The sequence below is a fragment of the Nicotiana tabacum genome, chromosome 6, assembly GCF_000715075.1.
Source record: "Nicotiana tabacum cultivar K326 chromosome 6, ASM71507v2, whole genome shotgun sequence".
NCBI lineage: Eukaryota > Viridiplantae > Streptophyta > Magnoliopsida > Solanales > Solanaceae > Nicotiana > Nicotiana tabacum.
Window position 1 is genome coordinate 146911799 of NC_134085.1, and position 23583 is coordinate 146935381.

At 31.7% G+C, this 23583-nt stretch overlaps 2 protein-coding genes across 3 annotated transcripts; one reads left to right on the forward strand and one right to left on the reverse strand.

Annotated features, from left to right (window-relative positions):
- The first annotated feature begins 2509 nt into the window (after window positions 1-2509).
- LOC107766353 (oligopeptide transporter 6-like) lies at window positions 2510-6383 on the forward strand. The gene is made up of 6 exons (XM_016585125.2): window positions 2510-3074; window positions 3864-3961; window positions 4095-4664; window positions 4923-5175; window positions 5268-5450; window positions 5531-6383. Exons 1-6 carry the CDS (start codon window positions 2598-2600, stop codon window positions 6146-6148), a joined length of 2199 nt encoding a protein of 732 aa, XP_016440611.1. The 5' UTR covers window positions 2510-2597; the 3' UTR covers window positions 6149-6383.
- A 1152-nt stretch (window positions 6384-7535) lies between these two features.
- On the reverse strand, window positions 7536-13233 carry LOC107766351 (U-box domain-containing protein 44). Of its 2 annotated transcripts, none has more exons than XM_075255578.1 (5): window positions 12937-13233; window positions 10857-12251; window positions 10335-10638; window positions 9286-9773; window positions 7536-8782 (listed from the first exon to the last, which is right to left on the reverse strand). In XM_075255578.1, exons 2-5 carry the CDS (start codon window positions 12087-12089, stop codon window positions 7787-7789), a joined length of 3021 nt encoding a protein of 1006 aa, XP_075111679.1. In that variant the 5' UTR covers window positions 12090-12251; window positions 12937-13233; the 3' UTR covers window positions 7536-7786. The 2 variants fall into 2 exon arrangements, with proteins under 2 accessions (XP_075111679.1, XP_075111678.1); XM_075255577.1 differs by having other exon boundaries at window positions 10857-12226; window positions 12937-13124.
- Window positions 13234-23583: the final 10350 nt, after the last annotated feature.

A 23583-nucleotide genomic window follows, 5' to 3' on the forward strand; every position in this document is an offset into this window, starting at 1 on the left:
GTCGCATTTGATACTGTACTTGATTTATTAGCTTATTAAAAACACATGTAGCTTTTTAGTAGGGAAGTCGTTTGGAGAGAAGTTAATAAAAGTGCTAAAAACACATGTAGCTTAGGGTCATTTAAAAAATTAGCATGAAAGACAGGTTAATTATATTCTTTTAGTGGAAACAATTGATTTTCAATTTTCTATTATCAAACGAGCAATTGATTTTCAAGGGTTGTTCTCTTTTGAGGACACTACGAAAGATTTCGATAAATAGTCCTAATCAGTCATTATTAAGTCTAGAAAAAAGGAAGAAAAGAAGTGCGCATTCAATAGGTAATGGTACAACTTTGTGCTGTTTAGTTTGCCAGAGCACCGAGAGGAACTGAACCTCTTCCATCGCGTTGATGGAAGCTATGAGAGATGGCCCATAATAGCCCTTTGTTGCTCTCTTAAGATTTTCAATGCTTCCACAACGTGCTCGTCTTCAATATCATTAGGAGTTACCTATCGAACGTGCTGTGGATACTGTCCACCATGGACCGGCGTGGCTACGCCCTCCGCGTTGCGGGTATCACTGATTGAATCTTCGTATTGAGGCTGATTTCCTTAGGCCTCAATGTTGTGCATGTTGTTGACACCGTTATCTACTATTTTTTATAATTTTTTGCTAAGAGACAAATTATTTAAACAAGTCAGTAATAAATGCAAGAAGCAACCCAATTATGCAACTATCTAAGCCCCTCGGTAGGCGACAAACTATTTACCCATAAAACGGTACAGTTGAATTTATACGTAGTTATAGATAAGCGAATTGATTTGACCCCAAATTGATAAATAAATTAAATAAAATACAAGACTTAGCGTTGAAATCGAGATGAGATAGCAGATAGCTTGGTTCCGGGAGCAGAGCTTCCGAAGACAATAATAATAACAATAAGCGAGAAATAAAATGTTATTGAGCTTAGAATAATGTGTATAACATAAGTTTGTTAGAAAATTCGTGTCCCTACAATGGTTGTTAAAATCCCTATTTATAGTGGCATCTAGGGAACAAGGTCCTAGGATCAAGTCCCTCTTAAATGACAATTATGGAGGCCATTGAAGAATGTGTAACGGCATGCTGTGAGTGCCATATTCTGTATAATGAACTATGAATTTAATACTGCAGAATATTCTTCATTGAATGCTATCGGGTGATAGGCATTCATTTGTCTTCATGAGCAACATTCCCTTCGGGAGCTTCCCGGTGGCAACCAAGATTGTTGTCTTCGGTCTTGACTTCCACCTGTCTCGCTTTTTATCTGTCTCTGATTTCACGTATCGCTTGATTATATGAGCATTTAATATGAACCGATTTTATCCTATACATAGTGAATGAAAAGTTACTGAAACTTAGGGGTCGTTTGGTAGGGTGTATAAGAATAGTGCGGAATAAGGTGTATTAGTAATGCATGGATTAATAATGCATGTGTTAGTAATGCAAGCATTAGTTATGTAGATATTATTTTTTATCTATTGTTTGGTGTGGTGTATTGAAATTATAATGCATTATATAATTTTTAAGAAAAATAGTTGTTTACAAATATGCCTCCATATTCTCTAGCTTTAAGGGACTTTAAGGATAATTTTGTCTTTAGCCATACTAATGCATGCATTAATAGCCTTGATATTACTAATGTCATGGTTTTCTATGCATTACTTATACATAGGATAATACCAAGTATGATGTATAACTAATACAAATATTAGCGTGGAAATTATGCCTTCTGATCCAATCAGAGGGTTAATCTGTTCAGTCGATGGAGTAGTGAACGAAAAGTTAATGAAACTTAATCTAATCACTGGGTTAATCTGTTCGGTCAAAGGTTGCGAACCAAAATCTATAGCTTGGTCTTTGTGATGTAATGCCAATACACGGCGATAATTCGAAGGAAAAAGGAAAAAAAGAAACGAAAGGCAGGTTATAAAAGAATGTAAACTATCGAGTAAAGAAAAACAAATGGACAAGATGAGAAATAATTATTGCATACATCCCATTTGAATAATCTTAGAAGAATGGCTAATACCTTGAATTACTAAAGCAACATTTTATCAAGCGACATGGTAGTGTTATTTTGGCTTGAAATATTTCACGCTATTAAAATAGAATTATAATTTTTTTAACAGTAGTATAAAAGATCAAAATCATAACTGGATGACGTATAATTTTAAAGATATATTCATTATTCTAATTGATTATTCTACACCTTAAATAACAAAAAAAATCTTCATAATCCTAAACAAAAAAGAATTGCTTCAGTTACCTTACCCTACTGAGACACGTACCTTTCTTAGAGCATAGATCGTAGATTTTCTTAGAGAATCCCACAGAATCTCCTAAAAGTCCTATTTATAGTCAGTTTCTATCTACTTGATATTCAGTTAGGATTCTGTACCAGGCGTATTATTTTACCAAATACGTATTATACTAGGAAAAAAACTTTATCTATATATTTTTTTTGACAAAATTTCTAGTAATATACAACTCATCAATGATAAATACCAACTCTTTCTTCACTAATTCTGTTCAAGGGTTTTAGAGAAAAGAGTCAGCGCCGAATCCATATTCAATGGCAGAACTACCAGTGAATATGGCGGCGGCCAATGAGGCTGACGAAGATCTGTGCCCCATAAAAGAAGTTGATATGACTGTACCAAAAACTGATGATCCTACTACTCCTGTACTTACATTCAGAATGTGGTTTCTTGGAATCACTTCTTGCGTTTTGCTATCTTTTGTAAATCAGTTTTTTTGGTACAGAACTGAGCCGTTGACGATTTCGTCGACGGCTGTTCAGATTGCTGTTGTCCCTATAGGTCATCTCATGGCGAAAACTATAACGAAGAGGTTGTTTTTTGAGGGTACGCGTTGGGAGTTTACGCTAAATCCAGGGCCATTCAATATAAAAGAGCATGTCTTGATTACGATTTTTGCAAATGCTGGTGCTGGAAGTGTTTATGCTACTCATATTTTGAGTGCTGTTAAGCTTTACTACAAGAGACCACTTAGTTTTTTTCCTGCTTTGCTTATCATGGCCACAACTCAGGTAGCTTTTTTTACTAACCTTTTTCTGGGAATTACTTGTTTTGAGAAAGGTACCATAGTATTTTTGTCATATATATAAAAATCACCAAATTTCAAAATACTAAGTGGGCGATTGGACATAAGATTGTGAAATTACAGGAAAAAATGAATTTTTTTAAGTTAAAAATGGTACTTGAAAATTGGAATTGTGTCTGGAATGAATACAACTTGGAGTTGTTTTTGAATTTTTGCGAGTGATTTGGAGTGAAAAATTGGTTTTTGGAGTTTTTCAAATTCCAAAAATTCTGGAATTCAACTTCAGATTGATTTGGAATATCATGACCAAACACTTTTTTCGGAAAAAAGTAAAAAAAAATTCTGGAAAAAGTAAAAACTTTTATGTCCAAACGGGCCCTAAATTCTGATCCCATATTTCAAAAGTACCATTTGTTTAATGCTAAGAACTTTAAAGATTTGAACTGATCAATTTTTATCCTAGATCTGCCTCGGATAACATGTCTTTTATTGGTACTGTTTAAAAATTTGCAGTTGTTGGATTTTTGATCTATACAAGTAATAATTCTCTATATAGTTACTAGTTGTTTAGGTATTTGAGCATGTTAATTCTGTGGGTGGTCTAAAATATATTACGAGTTAATTAAAATAAGTAGACTAAAGCTATATTAATTAAAATAAGTAGACTAAAGCTATATTCTCCCACTTCTTATTCTTTTCCGTTCTACTATTCCTAGTTATTTGTTTATTTATTTATTTATTTATTTATTTATTGTTATCTTCAAATTAATGGCAGATGTTAGGTTTTGGTTGGGCTGGTATTTTCCGGAAGCATTTGGTTGAGCCAGCAGAGATGTGGTGGCCAGGCAGTTTGGTTCAGGTCTCCTTATTCAGGTATATGCATAGGATTTATATCGGTGTAATTTAACAGCATATTAATTACTTTACCGTTTAGTTTAGGTTATTACCAGTAACTATTGTACGAAGAAATTAAACTCATTAGTTATACCATTGTATAATTGTGCAGGGCTCTGCATGAAAAGGAGACTAGACCAAAGGGTGGTACAACTCGGATACAGTTCTTCCTCATAGCCTTAGTTTTCAGCTTTGCATACTACATATTTCCTGGTTATCTTTTCCAGATGTTATCCTCATTTTCTTGGATCTGTTGGCTGGCTCCGAAATCTATTTTGGTTCAACAATTGGGTTCTGGCATGCGCGGGCTTGGCATTGGTGCTTTAGGATTTGATTGGACGACGATTTCTTCATACCTTGGAAGTCCTCTAGCAAGTCCATGGTTTGCCACTGCAAATGTTGCAGCTGGTTTTGTACTTGTAATGTATTTGATGACTCCACTCACTTATTGGTTCAACGTTTACAACGCCAAGAATTTCCCTATATTTTCTTCCAGCCTCTTCACGCTAAATGGGACGAAATACAACACTGAGGGAGTCATTAATTCACACTTTCAGCTTGATATAGCTGCCTATAATCAATATGGTCAGTTGCATTTGAGCACTTTCTTTGCCATGACATATGGTCTTGGATTTGCTGGTCTTACTGCTACTCTCGTCCACGTTTTTCTCTTCCATGGAAGGTATGCATCAGCTCTGACTATTCTTGGATTATTGAATGCTAGAGCCCTTAAAAGTGATTGAAATTTAACAAATACATTGTTTGATTTCAGATATTAAACTCTGCATATCTACCTTATTATCTTTGCATATAGACTACAAACCAAACACCCCCTTATAATTTTACTATAATGATAATGTTATCTATTGAAATGTCTCAAGAATCCTAAGTCATCTTGATTTCAAATCTTGAAGGGTGTCTAAAAAATTTGTCTTTGCAGAGAAATGTGGAATCGATCCAGAGAAGCGTTAAAACACAAACCAGATGTGCACACAAGGCTAATGAAAAGTTACAAGCAGGTCCCTATGTGGTGGTTCCATGTTGTTCTTGTAGCAAATATGGTATTAATCTTCTTTACTTGTCAGCATTATCTTGAAACATTTCAATTGCCTTGGTGGGGTATCTTGCTAGCTTTTGCTATAGCACTGGGTTTCACTCTACCCATAGGAATAATTTCAGCCACTACAAACCAGGTAATTAATACAATGTCCCCAAAACTGAATCTCCTTTATTTGTTGTGTTGTTGTCAATTTGGCCTTATTTGTTTTTCTTTTGGTTGAAATAGCAACCAGGTCTTAATGTCATCACAGAATATATTATTGGTTATCTATACCCTGGCCGCCCTGTCGCTAACATGTTGTTCAAGGTGTATGGGTACATAAGTATGTCCCAAGCTCTTAGTTTTGTCTATGATTTCAAGCTTGGTCACTACATGAAAATTCCTCCCAGAGCAATGTTTATGGCTCAGGTTAGTATTAGTTCTTGATGTAGTTAAGAATAATAATCCTATGGTTATTTTCTGAATGCTAAGTCTATTTGGTTTTTCAGATGCTGGGCACATTCATATCGATAATTATCTACACCATTACTGCTTGGTGGCTCATGGACACGATACCAAATCTCTGTGACATTTCTGTGTTGCCAGACAACAGCCCGTGGCAGTGTCCAATGGACCGTGTATTCTATGATGCGTCTGTTATATGGGGGCTCATTGCGCCATTGAGAATATTTGGACCACTTGGTGTCTACCCTAATGTCAATTGGTTCTTTCTTGGAGGAGCCATTGCCCCTGTACTAGTTTGGTTGGCACACAAAGCTTTCCCTAAGCAAAAGTGGATTTCCCACATACATATGCCTGTCCTATTGGGCGCAACAGCAATGATGCCTCCAGCAAGCTCTGTCAACTACACGAGCTGGCTAATTTTGGCGTTCCTCTCTGGTTATGTTGTTTATAGACGCTGGCCTCACTTGTGGGAACGTTACAACTACGTTTTATCTGGTGGTCTGGATGCCGGAACTGCTTTTATCGCCATTTTGTTATTCCTTGCTATACAATCCAAAGATATCAATATCGACTGGTGGGGAAACAATACAGATGGATGTCCGCTGGCTGCTTGTCCCACCGCTCCAGGCATTTCTGCTAAAGGATGTCCAGCCATTTTCTAAAATTTTTTTTTACCATCAAGTCTTCAGTCTTTTCAACATCCTGTACATAATCTCGGTCAGAACATGCACTTATTAATTTAAGAGTTCTCTAAGATTCCAACTGTTCTTAGGTTATATTATGATAAACAGCAGTTTTCGGTGTGTAGGAGTATTACTTTTTTCTTCTGTTTGGCATTTGGACGTGAAGCTCCCTTCAGTATATGTTTATACCTACAAATATTCAATCTGCTATGATCTTCCTGTTTCTGTAACTTAAGTGGCTGTCTGTTTAAGTTTATTTTTTAACGTGAGTAACTAAAAGTCTTAAATAGCAATCACACTTACTTTTTGGGGAAAAGCTGGTACGTTGGAATTGGATTATCAATTTTGTTATCATTGGATTGGAACAGAAAATGACTAAGTTAATCCTCGTGAAAGTATATCTCACATTTACAATTATTTCTGCTCCTCAAAATGATTTTTCTATCCTCGACATTACGCTTACGAATGAAATGTTTTTGATAAATCGAGGTAAGAATACATATTAACTAAGAGTTTAACAATAAATATCAACATACCATGGTTAAGTAATAAAGTTTATGCAGAAAAATACTTTGTCATGCACTTATTAATTTGGTTCATACATTGGATACTGGTTCAGACACCAGATTCTGTAATAGCAAATACTACATAGTGGTGCGCTCATGATTTCATACTCAAGCAATTGACAATTCTTTCATGGTGTTTAATGTTACATATATGGCATTGTTTAGTTGCTTGAATTTGCTCATTTTTTCCAAAAGAATAGGATAGCTATATGTCTGCATTAGCTATCCTGTGCCTAATAACGTCCCACAGTTCCTCAGCAGCATCTCGATTCTCGAGGTGCAGTTAGTTGTCTTACATGAGACTCGATGTATTGCCCCATTCAATGGCATGATTCAATATAAATTCTCTCAAATGTTGATCCAGAATCATGTTCCCTTTTCTTAACAGTTTGCAGGTGATGAGGAGTTGGACTCTTGTTAAGCCAGAGTTCCTTGTGATGTACATCTAGTCTTTTGATAGTATTTCTCTAACATTTCAATCAGATGTGATTCAAACTCACAGAGGATAAGGAATGACAGCCACAGACACAAATCCATCTTCTTTATCTTTATATAAGACATAACAGCTAGCTGTCAGGAGTAGACATTAGTTGTTCATTCATTTGGTTTTATGCCCGATCTTGTTTTCGGAGTTTGCGTTCCTGACTGTCTTTTACTAGCAGTTTATATAGTGTATTTGCTTATATTGGTGTGCGGGTGCCAAAACCTGTTTAGCTCATCAACGAAGTTCTTATTTGAAAAGGAAAAGAGTATCATCTAGTACTACTATTTATCAAAGAACTAAGTAGAACTGTCGCAGATAACGAAAATTTCACCCCTTGATCTCCAGATCTGCTATTACAACATCACGCCAACAGGCCTAGCGGCAAACTTAAATATTACAAAGGCAAAGCTAGAATTCATATCTGACAGACCCCACTCTAAAATATGTGAGCACTAAACAGTTCCAAAAAGTAAAACAGAAAAACAAATGGCATGAGTGTGCTATAGTTCAGTCTAGATGATCTACTCATCTCATGAGTATACTGCTTTTCGAATATTTGAGCGTGCATTAGAAAAAGGAAGACTGTTCAGGAAGTACATTTAAGTGAGCTAGAACTTTTGCAGCCAAAGATTTCATGTCATTTCTTCCTTTCTGAGTGATTTCCACAAGTGGCATCTGCGCTGATATCCCATACTTTTGCTTCATTTCTATCATTCGAAATATCCTCTCCAAGGCCTTGAGAGCTTTTTCTTGTAAAACGATAGAGGATGAGCTCAACAATTTTATGATTGGAGCAATGGCATTAGCTTCTGCAAGTAGCTTAGAACCATTCTGAAGTTGTGCACCTTCAATTATAGTCAAGATTGCATCTAAAGAAGCTTCAGAAGCTGCAGGATCTGGTTCGTCTAGCACTTCCGCAAGGGGTCTGAGAGCATTAGCCTCTACAAGGCAAAATGTGGATTCAACACTGCAAATTCCTAAGTGCACAGGACAGCCATGTGTCGGTGATGCAATACAACAGCTTAACATCCAATTTTTTCTAGCCGGCTTGCTCAGAATACACGAGCTTTCTGATAACTGCTTTAAACAAGTGGCTGCATTCTTTTTAGTCAAGGAACTGCCAGACCCTAGTAGGGATACCAGAAGAGTAATAAAACCAGCTTCAGCAACTTGTTTTTGTGTTTCTGGATTTGTTGGAAGAGTAAAATGGCAAAGAGCTCCAGCAGCATTCTCTACAACTTCATTTCTTGGTAAAGCATGTTCATTTCTACCGCGTAAACAGTCTAAGATGACATCAAGCGCCCCAGCATCAAGAAGGTGCTGAGACATTGAACAATCTTGAGGAAGGTAGGAGATTATTCCCAACGCAGCAGCAGTCTCTTCTTCATTATCCGAAGTTCTGATGATCTGCACCAAGTTCCCAATGCAGGTACTATTTACATGCTCTAAGAGAGTATCATCATTGCCATCTTTTGCCAATAAATAGAAGAGTTTCACTGCATCAGCTCGTACCTTACGGTCATCAAGTTCACATAGGTAGACTAGTACCTTAATTGCGGAAATCTGACAATGAAACAATTATTGAAATGACAGCTGAAGTCAGAAATCAAATTGTGTTTATCTACATGAACTTCAAGATCTGACACTAGTGTGAGGTGTAATTAGCTGATTGTACAGGAGATGAAATGGAGAGCAATCATGAAATCATATCAGGAAATTGATACAAAAAGGAGATTTTCTTTACCTACTAGCAAGTGAGTCAACAAAATCTTAGGGAAACTAAAGCATCAGGGCCAAAATGCTAACAACAGCTATATAATGTTTTAGCTTTTGGTAGTCCGTTAATTGCAAATTTTCTTCCCTTATAACACAACCTGAATATATATCTTTCCTAATGAGGATCATCAGTTTACATTTTGAGTAAGGTAGATATCTTTAGAGGGAATTGTGTTTTCCCACTAGTTTATGACTCGGGGAATGACTAGCTATAGTAAGTGTGAAAAATTATATCCGATTCTGCTAGCTTGTGCAAACATATTGAAGATAATTTATTAGAATCTACATACCTGTCTCAGTTTAGTCCGGATATCAGAACCAGCAGGAGATTGGCACATTGCTTGAAAGATACGAAGAATGCTTTGTTGCACGTTAGATCCAGTCAACGATACAAGAGAAAAGAGTTTAAAAATATCGTCAAGAGACTCCAACAGTGAAACCTGAACATCCTCTGATCTTTGCGAATTTGTTGACATGGCAAGTTGCATAATTGTTGCTGCAACATGTTCCCGTATTTCATTTGACAAGGTGTGACAAAATAGTAGTTCAAACAGCAGGTCACTGACACCTTCCTTAACCATCAGCTGACCATTTTGTGTGACAGTTGAAAGGCTTTGAAGTGCTTTGACAGCAATACTTTTCATCTCTGTATTGCTATGAGAGAGAAGTTCAAGAAGTGGCTTCAGTGCCCCTTTTTCTATGAGGCACAGCTTAATCTGGTCGCTCAACTCGATCTCTGACAAGGTTTTGGCCATGGACATACGCTTACTTTCAGTTCCTGTACAATGAGGTAGACCTTTAAATTACGGCTTCTGGAAGTAGTTTCGAATTCAAACAACAAATGATTACATCAACATAAAATCTGCCTTTGCAAATTCACCATAAGCCATCTGTCTCTTTATGTGTCTACCTGACATCAGGATATCATTCTTGGTTTGTGCCACATGCCGTCCTATTTAACTTATTGGTTCATACCTTATTAGATGTATTCTTGAATTAGTTCTTTGTGTTGGCTTAATTTCCAAAATGGATACGCTTACTCATCTAGACCGGTTAGATGCCTTGTGGTTGCAATGAATAGCAGACATCCAAAGATCTCCAGAACAGTTCCGCTATGCTTAAGCTTAACAAAAGTTTATTCTTTATAGTTTAATTAGAAGCTAAAATATCACAGATTCTCAAATAATGTTCAGTCTTGGATCAAAAGAAGCATCATCCAAAAGCACAAAAAAGAATGATTATAGCCTGAATTATGCAGTAACCTTGGGGTCTTGAAAAATATCACTCAAAACAATATCATAAGTTTCAACTGTAAAGTATGACAGTGTTAAGCAAATACCTGAACATAGGTGTTGTAACAAGGGTTCACCGTAATTTAATCTTGCCATTTCAATAACATTCTGATCAAGGAAAGAGAGATTCTTTAAAATCTCACTTGCATGGTTTGCAACTACAGAGTCATCACTATTCATGAAAGTAACAAGTAGAAGGATGCAACCCTGGACACTGCCCATCAAGTCTCGAACTATACTACTTCTCGATAGCTCCAAAAGCAGTTGCAAAGCCAATGTGCTTTCTTCAGGCTTGCGCGCAAGGGATCGCACCACCAATCCAATAGCATTATCTACTGTACCTATTCTTTCCTGCCAGCACACCAGATAAAATAGCTTTATGATCATTCAGAGGTGGTATCCATTTGATAACATTATTTGTTTGTGGGAATTGTGTGAGAGATAAGTAAATTTTGAAAAAATCCACACATAAGCGGACCAGTTGCGTGACCACTGCTACTGATGTATGTGCAATTCTTGGCTGGAGTAGAATTTGGATCATATAATTGTGAAATGTACACTAATTATACCTTGCCTTCTTCACTATCCTTTGAGAGGGCGTAAAGTATCATTAAAGCAGACTTTCTTATTTCAGTATTATTTGCAGATAGAAGATCTATAGTTACTGGAATGTAATTTTCCATCACTATCCATTCTCTCTGCAGCTCACTCCTTACACAAAACTCCAGCAACTTCTGCAAGGATTGAAGCACTTCTTCCTCATCGTTTGCCTGAATTTTCTGTTTTAGGGAAGCAATCGTGACCATGATATTTCTGTTTTTCCATTCTTCAATTGACTGACGCAGCGTTTTATTGGACCTGAGATCTGATCTTTTCAAGGGATTTTTGGTCAAGGGGCACAGCTTATTGCCATCTGCTAACCACTTCTCAATCGCTGCCCTTTCAAATATCTGCCCGGAAGAAGTCTCCACCGGATCTTCCATGACATCTCCAGTAATCGGACAATAAAACGATTGCAAAGGTTCTAATGGTTGCCTACCCAAAGAGTTTCTTTTAGTCAAATAATTTGTCTGTTTTTCTTCTGCAGTTGTAAGCAAATCAGCCTTGCCTAGTAATAGAATGATCTCTTCCATCCGTAATGTCTCAGCCAGGTTCTTCCCTTGTTCACTACTTGCAGTTCCTCTCTTGAATTCTTCAAATTCTTTCTTCAGTTGTGATTGCTCATTTGCTATTCCAACAGCTTTGGCAATACAAATGAGCAAATCATTTGCATAGGATCTATCAACATTCCTCTCTTGTATTCCTGATTCAATTTTCACTGAAACTTCCTCCTCCTTGGTAGAGACATCATACTTAGTATCCAGCATTTTCTCGCATAAATCTCTCAGCTGATCAGCGATTTCTGGTAAAACATTCAGAGGTTCTGAAGTCATTAGCAACAAAGTTTGAGTAATATCTCTCGTACTACTCTCAAAGAACTTGACAATTCTCTGACAGTTCAATAGGAGATAAATTTTGTTCCTATTTCTGCAGTCCAAAGCTAGTTGCTTAATCAATTCTATCTCCAGCTTGAGATCCTCAAAAACAGGACTTAAGTTACTGATTTTACTGGTTCCAGACTTCGATAACTCTTTTAGGACCAATGCAATCTTCTCCAAGAAATTTGAAAATTTATCGAAATTCTCCTTCTGTACAACAACAGAATTTGCAGCATCTATTGTCTCATATACAAGTCGAATTATTTCAGTGACGAATCCTGAAGCTTGGACGTGAGAAACATCAGTGGACGGATCCTCTGGCATGATAACACACTTAGGAATGCAAAAGCAAAGGCAAATCCCTCAATCCTCCAGTTTCGAGCACGTTAGATAGCCAAACTTTAGCCCTTTCCAGTAAAAATCAAATATTGGATCTCTGAGTCGAGGTGTCACAGGAATACCTGCATTAGTTTCCATCATTACAACCTAGATGCAAATTTCAAGAGTGTCTCAGACAGTTGAATTTCAGTACCCAAATGCCGATTTGTTAATTTGGGCAAAAAGATCTCAATTGAGAAAACTAGTTAGTGAAAGAAAAAACATACAAACGACAGATGTAACAATCTATTTCCCTATAACTTCCTAAAATCTTTTAACCACTCTACTCAAGAAAAGTTGCTGGATTTGTTTATTGGGTAAGACTATTTGATCTTCTACATGAATGTTCTAAAGTCTGATTCTGTTTGTGCAAAATGTAATCCGGTTTTTGGACTTCATTTAGTCCACTTTTCCATTTTAGCATGATTTGGTATAAACTGTCTTTATTTTCCTTTACAACCTTTTGCTTGAAAACAACCTAGTAAAATTTAAATATAAAGAGGATGAAAGCTAATATAACAAAGAAACAAATGCAGAATTCCTGAATCATTCTGAGACCATTAACTGATGTAAAAAGCTTTCCTATAATTCTGGTTTAGATTAACACTGTAAAACCACATATCACACATCTTCCTAGCTTAAAACCCCAGTTTTCAAGTTAATTAAAAGGAAATATAAATGAACCTAAATGTAATTTAGCTGGTAAATAAAGTTTAATATCATATCAGTGCGTTTAGGGAAATTCAAGTTGCAAAGATACTGAAATACGTATTTGCTAAGAACAGTTGCGTACCTGTTTAAGGAAAAGTCTATTTATGTGCAGTTGATGCTCTTAAATTTGTTTCGCTGAATTCTTGTTCTTCCAAAAATTTGATTCCGACTTTCCAGAGTAGGCAAAGATGTGATGTAGAATTAATTAACAATAGAGATTTCTCTTTGTTGTGATCTTTCCTCACTGTGCAAAGTCAAGTAAACGTCAACGGGAGAAAAAACACGGCAATTACCATGAATAGACGAATAGGCAGGTTCAAATTAATGGAATGGCCCCTACAAACGGGGCCTGGCGCCAATTAGAAGGCACTACTTGCCTGTGTTTAACCATACACCGTTGGCGTTTGGCCTGGGGATTGGCGCGCACAACTAACGTAGAAATTAAACAGCTTTGAGCACCCTGTTTAAAACATAGTATTCAGTTTCTAAAAATTATTTAAAGTTAGCTAGTATTGGTATAAAAATTGCAGGGCGCCCTATTTAGTAGCTTCCATTTAACCTATACTCATATTGTTAAAGCTAGTCTTAGGGTACGCGCTTTGCGCGTGTACTTTATAGCAATGAGTATATAATTTTTAAAAATTATGTAAATAATGTATTGAACAAGAATATTTTTTTTTTTTTTGTGTTCGCAATTTGTGCTTTTATAATGATATAAAAAATATAGATATTTTTTGAACTCCTTTCTTACCCAATCAATATTTTCTCTCTTCATCAATGTGTTCGTATAATATTTAAAAATTATATTTAATAATTAAAAAAATAGTTAATTAAGCACATACGTCTCTCTTTTAATAGTAAGAATATATAGAATCCCCCCCCCCCCAAAAAAAATTATAAGTTCAAATATATGTCATATAGGAATTGGCGTAAGCAAATATAAGCAAAAGAAAATGTCATACTCTTATTTCTGTCCAACAAAATTTATGTTAAAGTCCTAAATATTAAAACTCTCTATATAATTTAAAATAAGAAAAGATTTAATAACCAAAATTGTAGTTGATTTCAAAGTACTAAATATTTAGAAAATAACTAAATTATGATATTATATAATATAAAATTTATTTTTATAAGGTAAATTTCGCTAAGGGCCTTCGTGCTTTTAATATAGTATTAGTCTCTTGCTACGCGTGTTGCACCTATATCCAATCTCCGTGAAGTCAAAATTTTAAAATATCACGTAACTATATATTATATTTAAAATTATGTTTGAGTTATACATAAATTACAAATTAATGTGTACGTTCTTGTAAGTAATAATTGTTGATCTTATATGTCACATAAGTTTTCCATCGATGTAGACAAAAACTTTTAATAGTTTTTAGAAACATCTCCGGTTGTATAAAAGTTTACTATTTGGGAGGTTTGGTTTCTAGAACCCACTTTTCTTTTCGATAAATAATTTTTGGCTTGATTCATATTTTTATGCGGAAGAAGATAATAGAAGGAGAATTAATATGCACAAAGCAATAAACATAAATTGAGAGAGCAACAATAATAAAAGAAGAACGTACCAATAGTATATATAGTTTGAAATTGTTGCCTATTGGTTTTTGTCTTAAATTTGATTTGGACATGTCTTATTTGGAATAGTAAAATTTTAATGATTTTAAGTCTTAAATAGTACGTAAGACTTAATTCATATGTAGTTCACAAAAATATTAATATTTAAAATTTTAATTTATAGTCCTAAATATTAAAAACTAATTATTTATCTAGTGTGAAATTAATTTTTAATGGATAAAAATAAAAAATCATACATGTTTTGCGCGTGTACACATGTTGACACATTAGTTATAGGTTTTTTCTCCAAAAAAGAAGTCTTTCTCTATTTTATTTTTATTTTTACTAATATAGATTTAATTGGTTATACTTTCATGGCAAAAAAATTATTCAAACCTACACCAAGTAATAGCTACTCTTTACTTCTTACCGTGGATGTTTTTATTTTTTTATATTACTTGTCTTTTATAAAATTATTGTGTTTCATAAAATAAGGAAAAGATTTGTACAGTAAATATATGGCAGAATAGTCTAAGAGACACTTGTACTAGTTTGGTTTTGTCATCCTGGTCCCTCTACTCCACAAAGTTTCAACCGGATACTTGAACTCGATCAAAACATAAATTTTAAACACCTCTGCTGCTCACTCGCTTGACATGAAAGACATATCATATCCACCTCAACTAAATTAATGCCACATCATTATTTATTACAAAATATATTTTTTTTTTATAAAAATTCCAAACCATCCCTTTTTTTCCAAAAAATAAAATCCCAAACAGTCCTTTCTCTTGGAGTATTGCATTTCTCAATCTTCTACCCGCCATCACCACCCCTTCCTCCTTCGGCTGCAAATACATAACCAAATACAATTTTCAATCAGCCTTGTTATCCCCATTGTGTCACCGGTGAATCTCTCCACAACCATCAGTACACTCCTCTTCTTTTCACTTTTAGTATCACTTCTCAAAATCTAAGTAGTCCCTTTATCTAGAGCCTGTTTAGCAAAATACTACAAAAAGTACAGTGCTTAACCACCACAATCTAAAACATCTCATAAAGAATTGGAAAAGTCAAAGTAAAGTAAAGAAAACCATATGAAAGTTATGAGATTCTTTGATGGCAGAAACGGCCACTTTTAATAAGGGATTGCGTTGGTTTGTTTTTGGGTGGTGGGAGGTGGAGAGGCGTTGGGGGAGAAGAAGGAACAAAAAGAAACGGCAATGAGATGGGTTGGGCCTGTTTTGCTTTTTTTTTTTTATTATTTTTGTTTTTAATATTTATTGTTCAAAATGTTCATGTTCATTCTCACGGAATTACACCCATTTTGTCCAGCTCAATATTTTATTGCCATATGTGCTTGGTCCAAGGTCAAAGGTATTTACAAGTTATGTTTTGCATGAGTTCAAGTGTCTGATTGAAACTTTGTATAGTAGAGGGACCGGGATAACAAAATCATACTAATACAAGTGTCTATCAGGCTATTCTGCCTAAATATATACTAGTATTAGTACCCGCGCGATGCGCGAACACAAATCATGTTAAACTGTGATGTTGGTTATTTGAATCATGTGCAAATAACCTTAAAATATAAACCTCTCAGATAAAAATTATATAACATTAGATATTAATTATGAAGTAGGATATGAAATTATTGTTCAAGTCTCGTAGTGCACAACCTATTTTGTTTTTTATTTGTAGCAACCTAACTACTTGATTTTAGTACTTGCACTTCGTTTTGCTGTCAGTATCAAAGAATACCAAACATATCATGTTGCGATCTGTCTTGTTTGAGCACATTAGATCATATTATTTTAACAAACTTCTTACCATCACTTTGTTTTTATCTAAAAGTTAAATATGTCTTATTCATCACATTATTTTTATGCAAATTCTTTTTTTTTTCTTATAGTTATTGTATTATTTATTATTTAAAATTATTTTACTATCATATAATTTTTTATTATCTTAATTAATATCTTTCTTATTATTCTTTTAATAGTCTTTAATAACTATAAATATTTTATTCTTGAAATTTGGTATATTTTTATGCATTCAATTTTTTTTAATCATTTAAACTTATTGTAATCTTTTTAAATATAATTAAATTTTTTAATTTATTTATTTTTAAATTAATTTAATGTATAAGTATCCTCACAATATCTCTATTGTTTTACTACATTCTCTTCCCTACTATAAATTTTAATTATTTTTATATTAATTTTTTACCTTTAACCAGAATAATATCATATTTTATTTTAAATTGTAAAATTGAATTAGTCTAAAATATTAATACATATATTTGATGATTATGTTACAAATATATTGAGTTCTCTTATAACTATTTTTGTATTAGATGCAGTTATTTATTTTTTTAACTTTAAGATACAAATTTAATTTTTAATTTTCATTAGTAAAATTACCTATATTAGAAAGTTATTTATATTATTAAAATTTTATTTTAATCATAGAAAAATAATTTCTTAATTGTTTGAACATATTATATATATGTAGTAATATGTTTATTGTCATTTTATTTCTTTACATAATATTTTAAAAAATAAAAACTTATGAAATAAAAAAAATCTCATCTCAAATTCAAATAATTCTTATCATTCTATTTTCTAAATTGGACAGCATTTTAAAATATTATACTATATATTCAAACTTAAACTAACTGCACTCAATTCAGATATTAATCATAGAAAAATATTTTCTTTGTTGTTTGAACACATTATATGTTAATGTTGTAGTAATATTTTCATTATCATTTTATTTCTTACGTAAATTTTCTTTCTTTTTAGATTTAATACAAATTTAATCTTTAATTTTTATTAGTAAAATTACCTATATTAGAAATTTATTTTCTATTTTAATATTTTTTCATAAATAAGACTTCAATTTCGTGATATTATCCATAGTTTGGACATTCTAATCGTAGTTTTAACAAATTTCTAATTTCAAATTCAAATAGCCTTTCCCTTTCATTTCTAATAATAATTTTTTTAAAAACTTTCCCATCTCAAATTTAAATAAGTTTTACCCTTCTTCTCTATGATAAAAAATCTGAATTTTTATTTTTTCTCTATTTATTATTTATTTTTGATATTATATTATTAAATACCTAATATTATTACATTGTCATGTGGATTTTTATTAGCTTGTTTGAATTTAATATTTATTTCTACTACATTCATTCTAATATAATATAGATAAAAATTAAAAAACGTTCTCAAATTCAAATAAGTTTTATTATTCTATTTTCTATATTTGACATAATTTTTAAAGAATTATGTTATACTTTCAAACTTAAATTTACTGTACTCAATTCAAATATTAATAAAAAAATATTTTCTTAATTGTTTGAACACATTATATCTGAATGTTGTAGTAATATTTACGTATAAAATATTCGTTTGTCCATGACTTTATTATTCTTATTTTTACTTTATTATTCTTATTTTTAAAATATATTTTTACTGATTATTTAAGTTTTTTCTTACCTTATAAATAATTTATATACTTTATTTAAGATCTTATTTTGCTACTTGAATTTATTTAATTTTTAAACTCAATATATCTTTAATAACTTAAGTAAATTTTAATTTTATTTTATATTTTAACTTACTCTAATGTATAAATAGTCGTAGGTTATCTCAATTACGTCTTTCTATATTTTTTTTATTTTTTTCGATTAGAATTTTAATTAATTTTTACCTCCATATCTCTAGCTAATAAAAAAAAATCTATGGGTGAATCAATATAGATATAAATATACTTATAAATATAAATTTAAATGTAGATATATAGATTAAATTTGTCTAAGATCTATTTAGATTAAGTATAAGATTCATTAACTACTTCCATTAATTATGTTTCCATTTATGATTCAAATTTTTAATGTTGTCTTTAAATTGCCAAGTGGCTTCTTTTTAGCTTGCCACTTGGCTTAACCACATGCTTCACTACTCTCCTTTTAATATAACGAGTCCGGATCCGTTTACCCAAAATGTTGACCAAAGTCAAATTTACTCATTTTATAATCAAAATTTAGCATTTTCACAGATTTTCATATTTGAGCTTTCCGGATACGCGCCCGGACTGCGCACGCAAATCGAGATGATGATAAATGAGGTTTTCTAGGCCTCGGAGACACAGAATTCAATTAAAAGCAGGTGATGACCCTTTGGGTCGTCACATGTAACCTCTTATTCGAATTTTTTTAATCATTTAAATTTATAAGTAATATTTTAAAATATAATTTTATTATTTAATTTATTTATTTTTACTTAATTTAAAGTATAAGTATCCTCACACTACCTCTATTTTTTATACACCCTCTTCTCTACTACAATATTTTAATTAGTTTTTATATTACTATTTCACCTATAACCAAAATAATGTCATATTTTATTTTAAATTGTAACTTTGAATTAATTTATTTGATTATTATGTTCCAAATGTATTGAGTTCTCTTATAATTATTTTTGTATCAACTGCAGTTAAATTTTCTTTCTTTTTAGCTTTAAGATGCAAATTTATTTTTTAATTTTTATTAGTAAAATTACCTATATTAAAATTTTATTTTAATCATAAAAAAATATTTTATAATTATTTTGAACACATTATATCTGAATGTTGTAGAAATATTTTCACTGTCATACTATTTACTTATGTAAATTTTCTTTCTCTTTTAGTTTTAAGATACAAATTTAATTTTTAATTTTTATTAGTAAAATTGCCAATATAGAAATTTATTTTTTATTTTTAAATTTTTATTTTTTATTTTGTATTTTATATTTCATAAATAAGACTTCAATTTTGTAGTATTATCCATAGTTTGAGCATTCTCATCATAGTTTTAAGAACTCTAATCTCACATTCAAATAGTTTTTCCCTTCATTTCGAATAGTAAATTTTTAGTAATTTAACGTAATTTTGCTATTTTTAATCTGATATATAGTCTTACTACGTTTTATGTGGCTTTTCAATAACTTGTAACTTTATTCAATATCATTATCAACTACTATTTTTTAATATAATATTGATAAATATTTAATTTTTTAATCATAAAATAAATGTTTATTTTGATTTAAAACCATTTATTGAAAATTTTAATAATATTTTTAAGTATTATATATTTACTTTATTTTATTTTATAAACTCATGATTTATAAAAGTCCTCACATTATCTCTAATTTATTTTTATTATTCAATATTTTTAGTTTTTAATTTTGTATATTAGACTTGAGTTACGTGGAATTACCCATATTATGACTTTTCTTATAACAATATAAAAGACTTTTTTATCTCAAATTTAAATTAGTTTTACCCCTTTTCTCTTTGATAAAAAATCTGAATTTTTATTTTTCTCTATTTAGTCTTTATTTTTTATATTATATTATTCAATTCCTACTATTATTACATTGTCATGTGGATTTTTATTAGCTTGTTCGAATTTAATATATATTTCTATCACACTCATTCTAATATAATATAGATAAAAATTAAATAACTTTCTCATCTCAAATTTAAATATTTCTTTATCATTCTATTTTCTAAATTGGACCGTGTTTTCAAAAATTTATATTATGCTTTCAAACTTAAACTAACTGCACTCAATTTAAATATTAATCATACAAAAATATTTTCTTAATTGTTTGAACACATTATATCTAAATGTTGTAGTAATATTTACGTATAAGATATTTGTTTGCCCGATTTATCAATATTAATATGACTTTATTATTATTGTTATTAAAATATTTTTTTACTGATTCTTTAGTTCTTTTCTTACCTTATAAATAATTTGTATACTTTAATAAGATCTTATTTTGTTGCTTGAATTTATTAAATTTTTAAACTCAATAAATCTTTAATAGCTTAAGTAAATTTTAGTTTTATTTATATTTTAACTTACTCCAAAATATAAATAGTCATAGGTTATCTCAATTTATGTATCTCTATATTTTTAATTTTTTCTTATAGTTTTTTTTAATTAATTTTTTACCTCCATATTTCTAGCTAATATAGAAGAAAATCTATGAGTTGATCATATATAGATACAAATATAAATATAGATATATAAATTAAATTTGTCTAAGATCTATTTAGATTATGTATAAGATTCATTAAACTACATCCATTAATTATGTTTCCATTTATAATTTCTAACTATTAATATTGTCCTAAAATTGTCAAGTGGCTTCATTTTAGCTTGACATTTGGCTTAACCACAATGCATACTATTCTCCTTTTAATATAATATAGATAATATAGATAATAGGACTTTTTATATATAGTTCACAAAAAGGAAGAATTTAATGTTATAAAATTTAGTAGATTTGGATCTCCTAAATATTACGGAAAAACTTAAATTCTGGAAAATAATATTCTTGAAATTAAAGAGTAAACTCCTTGTTTAAAATTGGAGATTTTTGGTATTCGTTCATTATCAAAACGTTGAATATCAAAAACCAGTTTGAAATTGCATGACTAAATTCTGCATATTTCATTGAATCATAATGAATGCGAAATATATACAACCATATTTATTTGTAGAAATATACTCGATTTTGAATTTCTGAATACAGTATTAGGACTTGCAACATAATTCAAATATGGAAAAGTTTATTAACCAAAATTTTAATTAATTTCAAAGTCTTAAATATTAAAAGAAAATTACGATTTTGTCCAATATGATTAAAAACCGAAATTTAGAAAAGTAATTGTGTAAAATTCGAAAGAACTAAAAGGAGTGCGAAGCTTACGTGTTACTTGAGTTTGAGTCAAATAATGATTAAATTGCTTATAACAAAATAAAGAAAAGGAAAACTTGAAAATAAAAACTTTCTAAGATTCCTAAAGTTCTTTTCGTTTTTGCTTACCAGAATAGCCAATAAGTTTGGTAGAATTAGGCTAAAAAAGATGTAAAATTTACTTTTAATTTGGATTTGGACAAAGCTAGAGTTTTATTTTATTTAAGTTGGAAGTCTAATAATGATTGTTGATACCCAATTTTTCCCTAAAATATTTTTAAAAAATGCATATATACCTCCAAAATTATGCATTAGCATCAATTAATATTTTTTATATTTCTGTATTTTTAAAAGGGTTTTAATTAATTTATCCCAGTATTCTTATTTATATAAATAACTGCTAATTGCATCACAAAATAGTTTTATAATAATTTTGTGGCTTAATTTTATCATTTTGTAGTTGTACTAAGTTTTTAATTCTTTCAAAGATAGCCACATTTGCATTTCTGGGGTTGTAATTGCAATTGCTTTGCAATTATAGTCCATGTATGCATTATTACATTATTTTACTAGAAAATAGCTTTTTATATTTTTTAAATACTAAGTAATTATTTTAAAATATTTTTAGGCATGGAAACTATTTTTATAATCTGTTAATTATTTTTAAAATTTGTTTTGTCAGTTAAAGGGGTATTTAACAAATAACCCTTTTCTATTTCGGACCTAGCCTATTAAACATCCTAATTTCAATTCCCCCAACCCCAATTAACTAAAAAACCAAGCCCAAATCCACCTTAGCCCAAACCTATAAAATTCAACCCGGCCCCAAACCCCTTTAATCTTAGCCGTTGATCACAGAGATCAACGACCATCGTTTTTCCTTTCCCTTTTTAGTCCCAAACGGCCCCTAAACCCTAGTCATTTATCACCACCGGCCGCCCTAAAACCCTCTCTTCTCTATTTCTCTCTAAGACCAAACTCTAACCCTAGCCGCCGCCGCCCAAAACCAACCCTAATATCTTCGATTCCTACCCGTTCCATGAATTTCTATGGCTGTTTGAGACTTGTACTGGTTTCCTACCTCCCTGGTTGCCCGATTTTGTTATTTCATGAAAAGATCTCGAAGAGATCTAGCCAGATCTTGTTCGAGACTCTTCGAGGGTCCGCCTATGGTCTGTGAGTGTTACTATCTCGATGTTTGTAGTTCAAATCTCTGGTTCAACACCAGATTATCTTTACCCCTTTCATTTTTGTTCAAAACCCTAATTGTGGACATGAATCCATCCAGATCTTTGTAGATCTAAATCGATTTTGAGTCCGTCAACAACTTTCCTTTAAAAGTTCTCTTATTTCTTTACTGTTAATCGATTTTTAAGCGCTTTGTTATATTAGGGTTTGGTTTTCTCGTTATTTGTTGGTCGAATCACTGTGCATCTGAAGTGTTTTCAAGTTTCCATGACCGTTTTCCTTAAGAATTTTCTGATTCCCTACTGTTAATCAACTCTTAAGTATTTTTCAAAATTAGGGTTTCGGCTTCGTCTATTTTTGCAAAGGGTTTTTTGAAATTTCTCATGTTTTGTTTAATCTTTCTATAATGACTATGTTCCAGGCTTGATTGCTGGACTGTTCATTGTTTGGCTTCAACATTTTTGTCCATTATTGTTTGAATAATTGACTGATTAGCTAAATTATTTAGGGTTTCATTGTTTGCTGAAATAATTTACTGATTTATACTTGCTTTCCTTAATCCAGGGGTTCCTAATTGGTGTCTCTTGCCTATTTATGTGTTGATTGACCCTTAATTAGTCTCTAATTACCTATGATTGCCTTATTCGTGTGATTGGTTGCTTGATTTATGGGTTCTAATCCTAATTGGTTGTTAAACCCACTTCTTGCCTTATTTGAAACTCAATCAGAGTTATTTATGGGTATAATCCCCTAATTTTCTGTCCCTATCAAGCTTGCTTGATTATTTGATTACTTCTCTTACCTTAATAAATTATCCGTATGGTTTAAGTATTCTTACTGATTCTCTATTTGGTATGATTTGGGTTCCTTACCCCAATTAACCCTTTTTTTTCTTATGACCATTAAGTGATTACCCCTAATTAACGGGTCTATTCCGGACTCCCTTACATGAATTGATTCTATGAATATTTAATTGCTCTCTAATTGACTGACTTCTGATTCTCTTTACTTTATTTGCTCTACTTCCTAAGTGCTATACATACACTCTTGTTTTACCTCTCAACACACGAACAACAGTTCACAAACACACTCATACACAAACTCTGTCTCATCTCTCTCTGCTACTTGTGTTTATTGTTTGTCTAGTCAGCTGAAAGCCTGGACTAGACTGTTGAATCCTGCTACTTTACTTTCTGCTTCTGCTTCTTTAACTGGTGTGC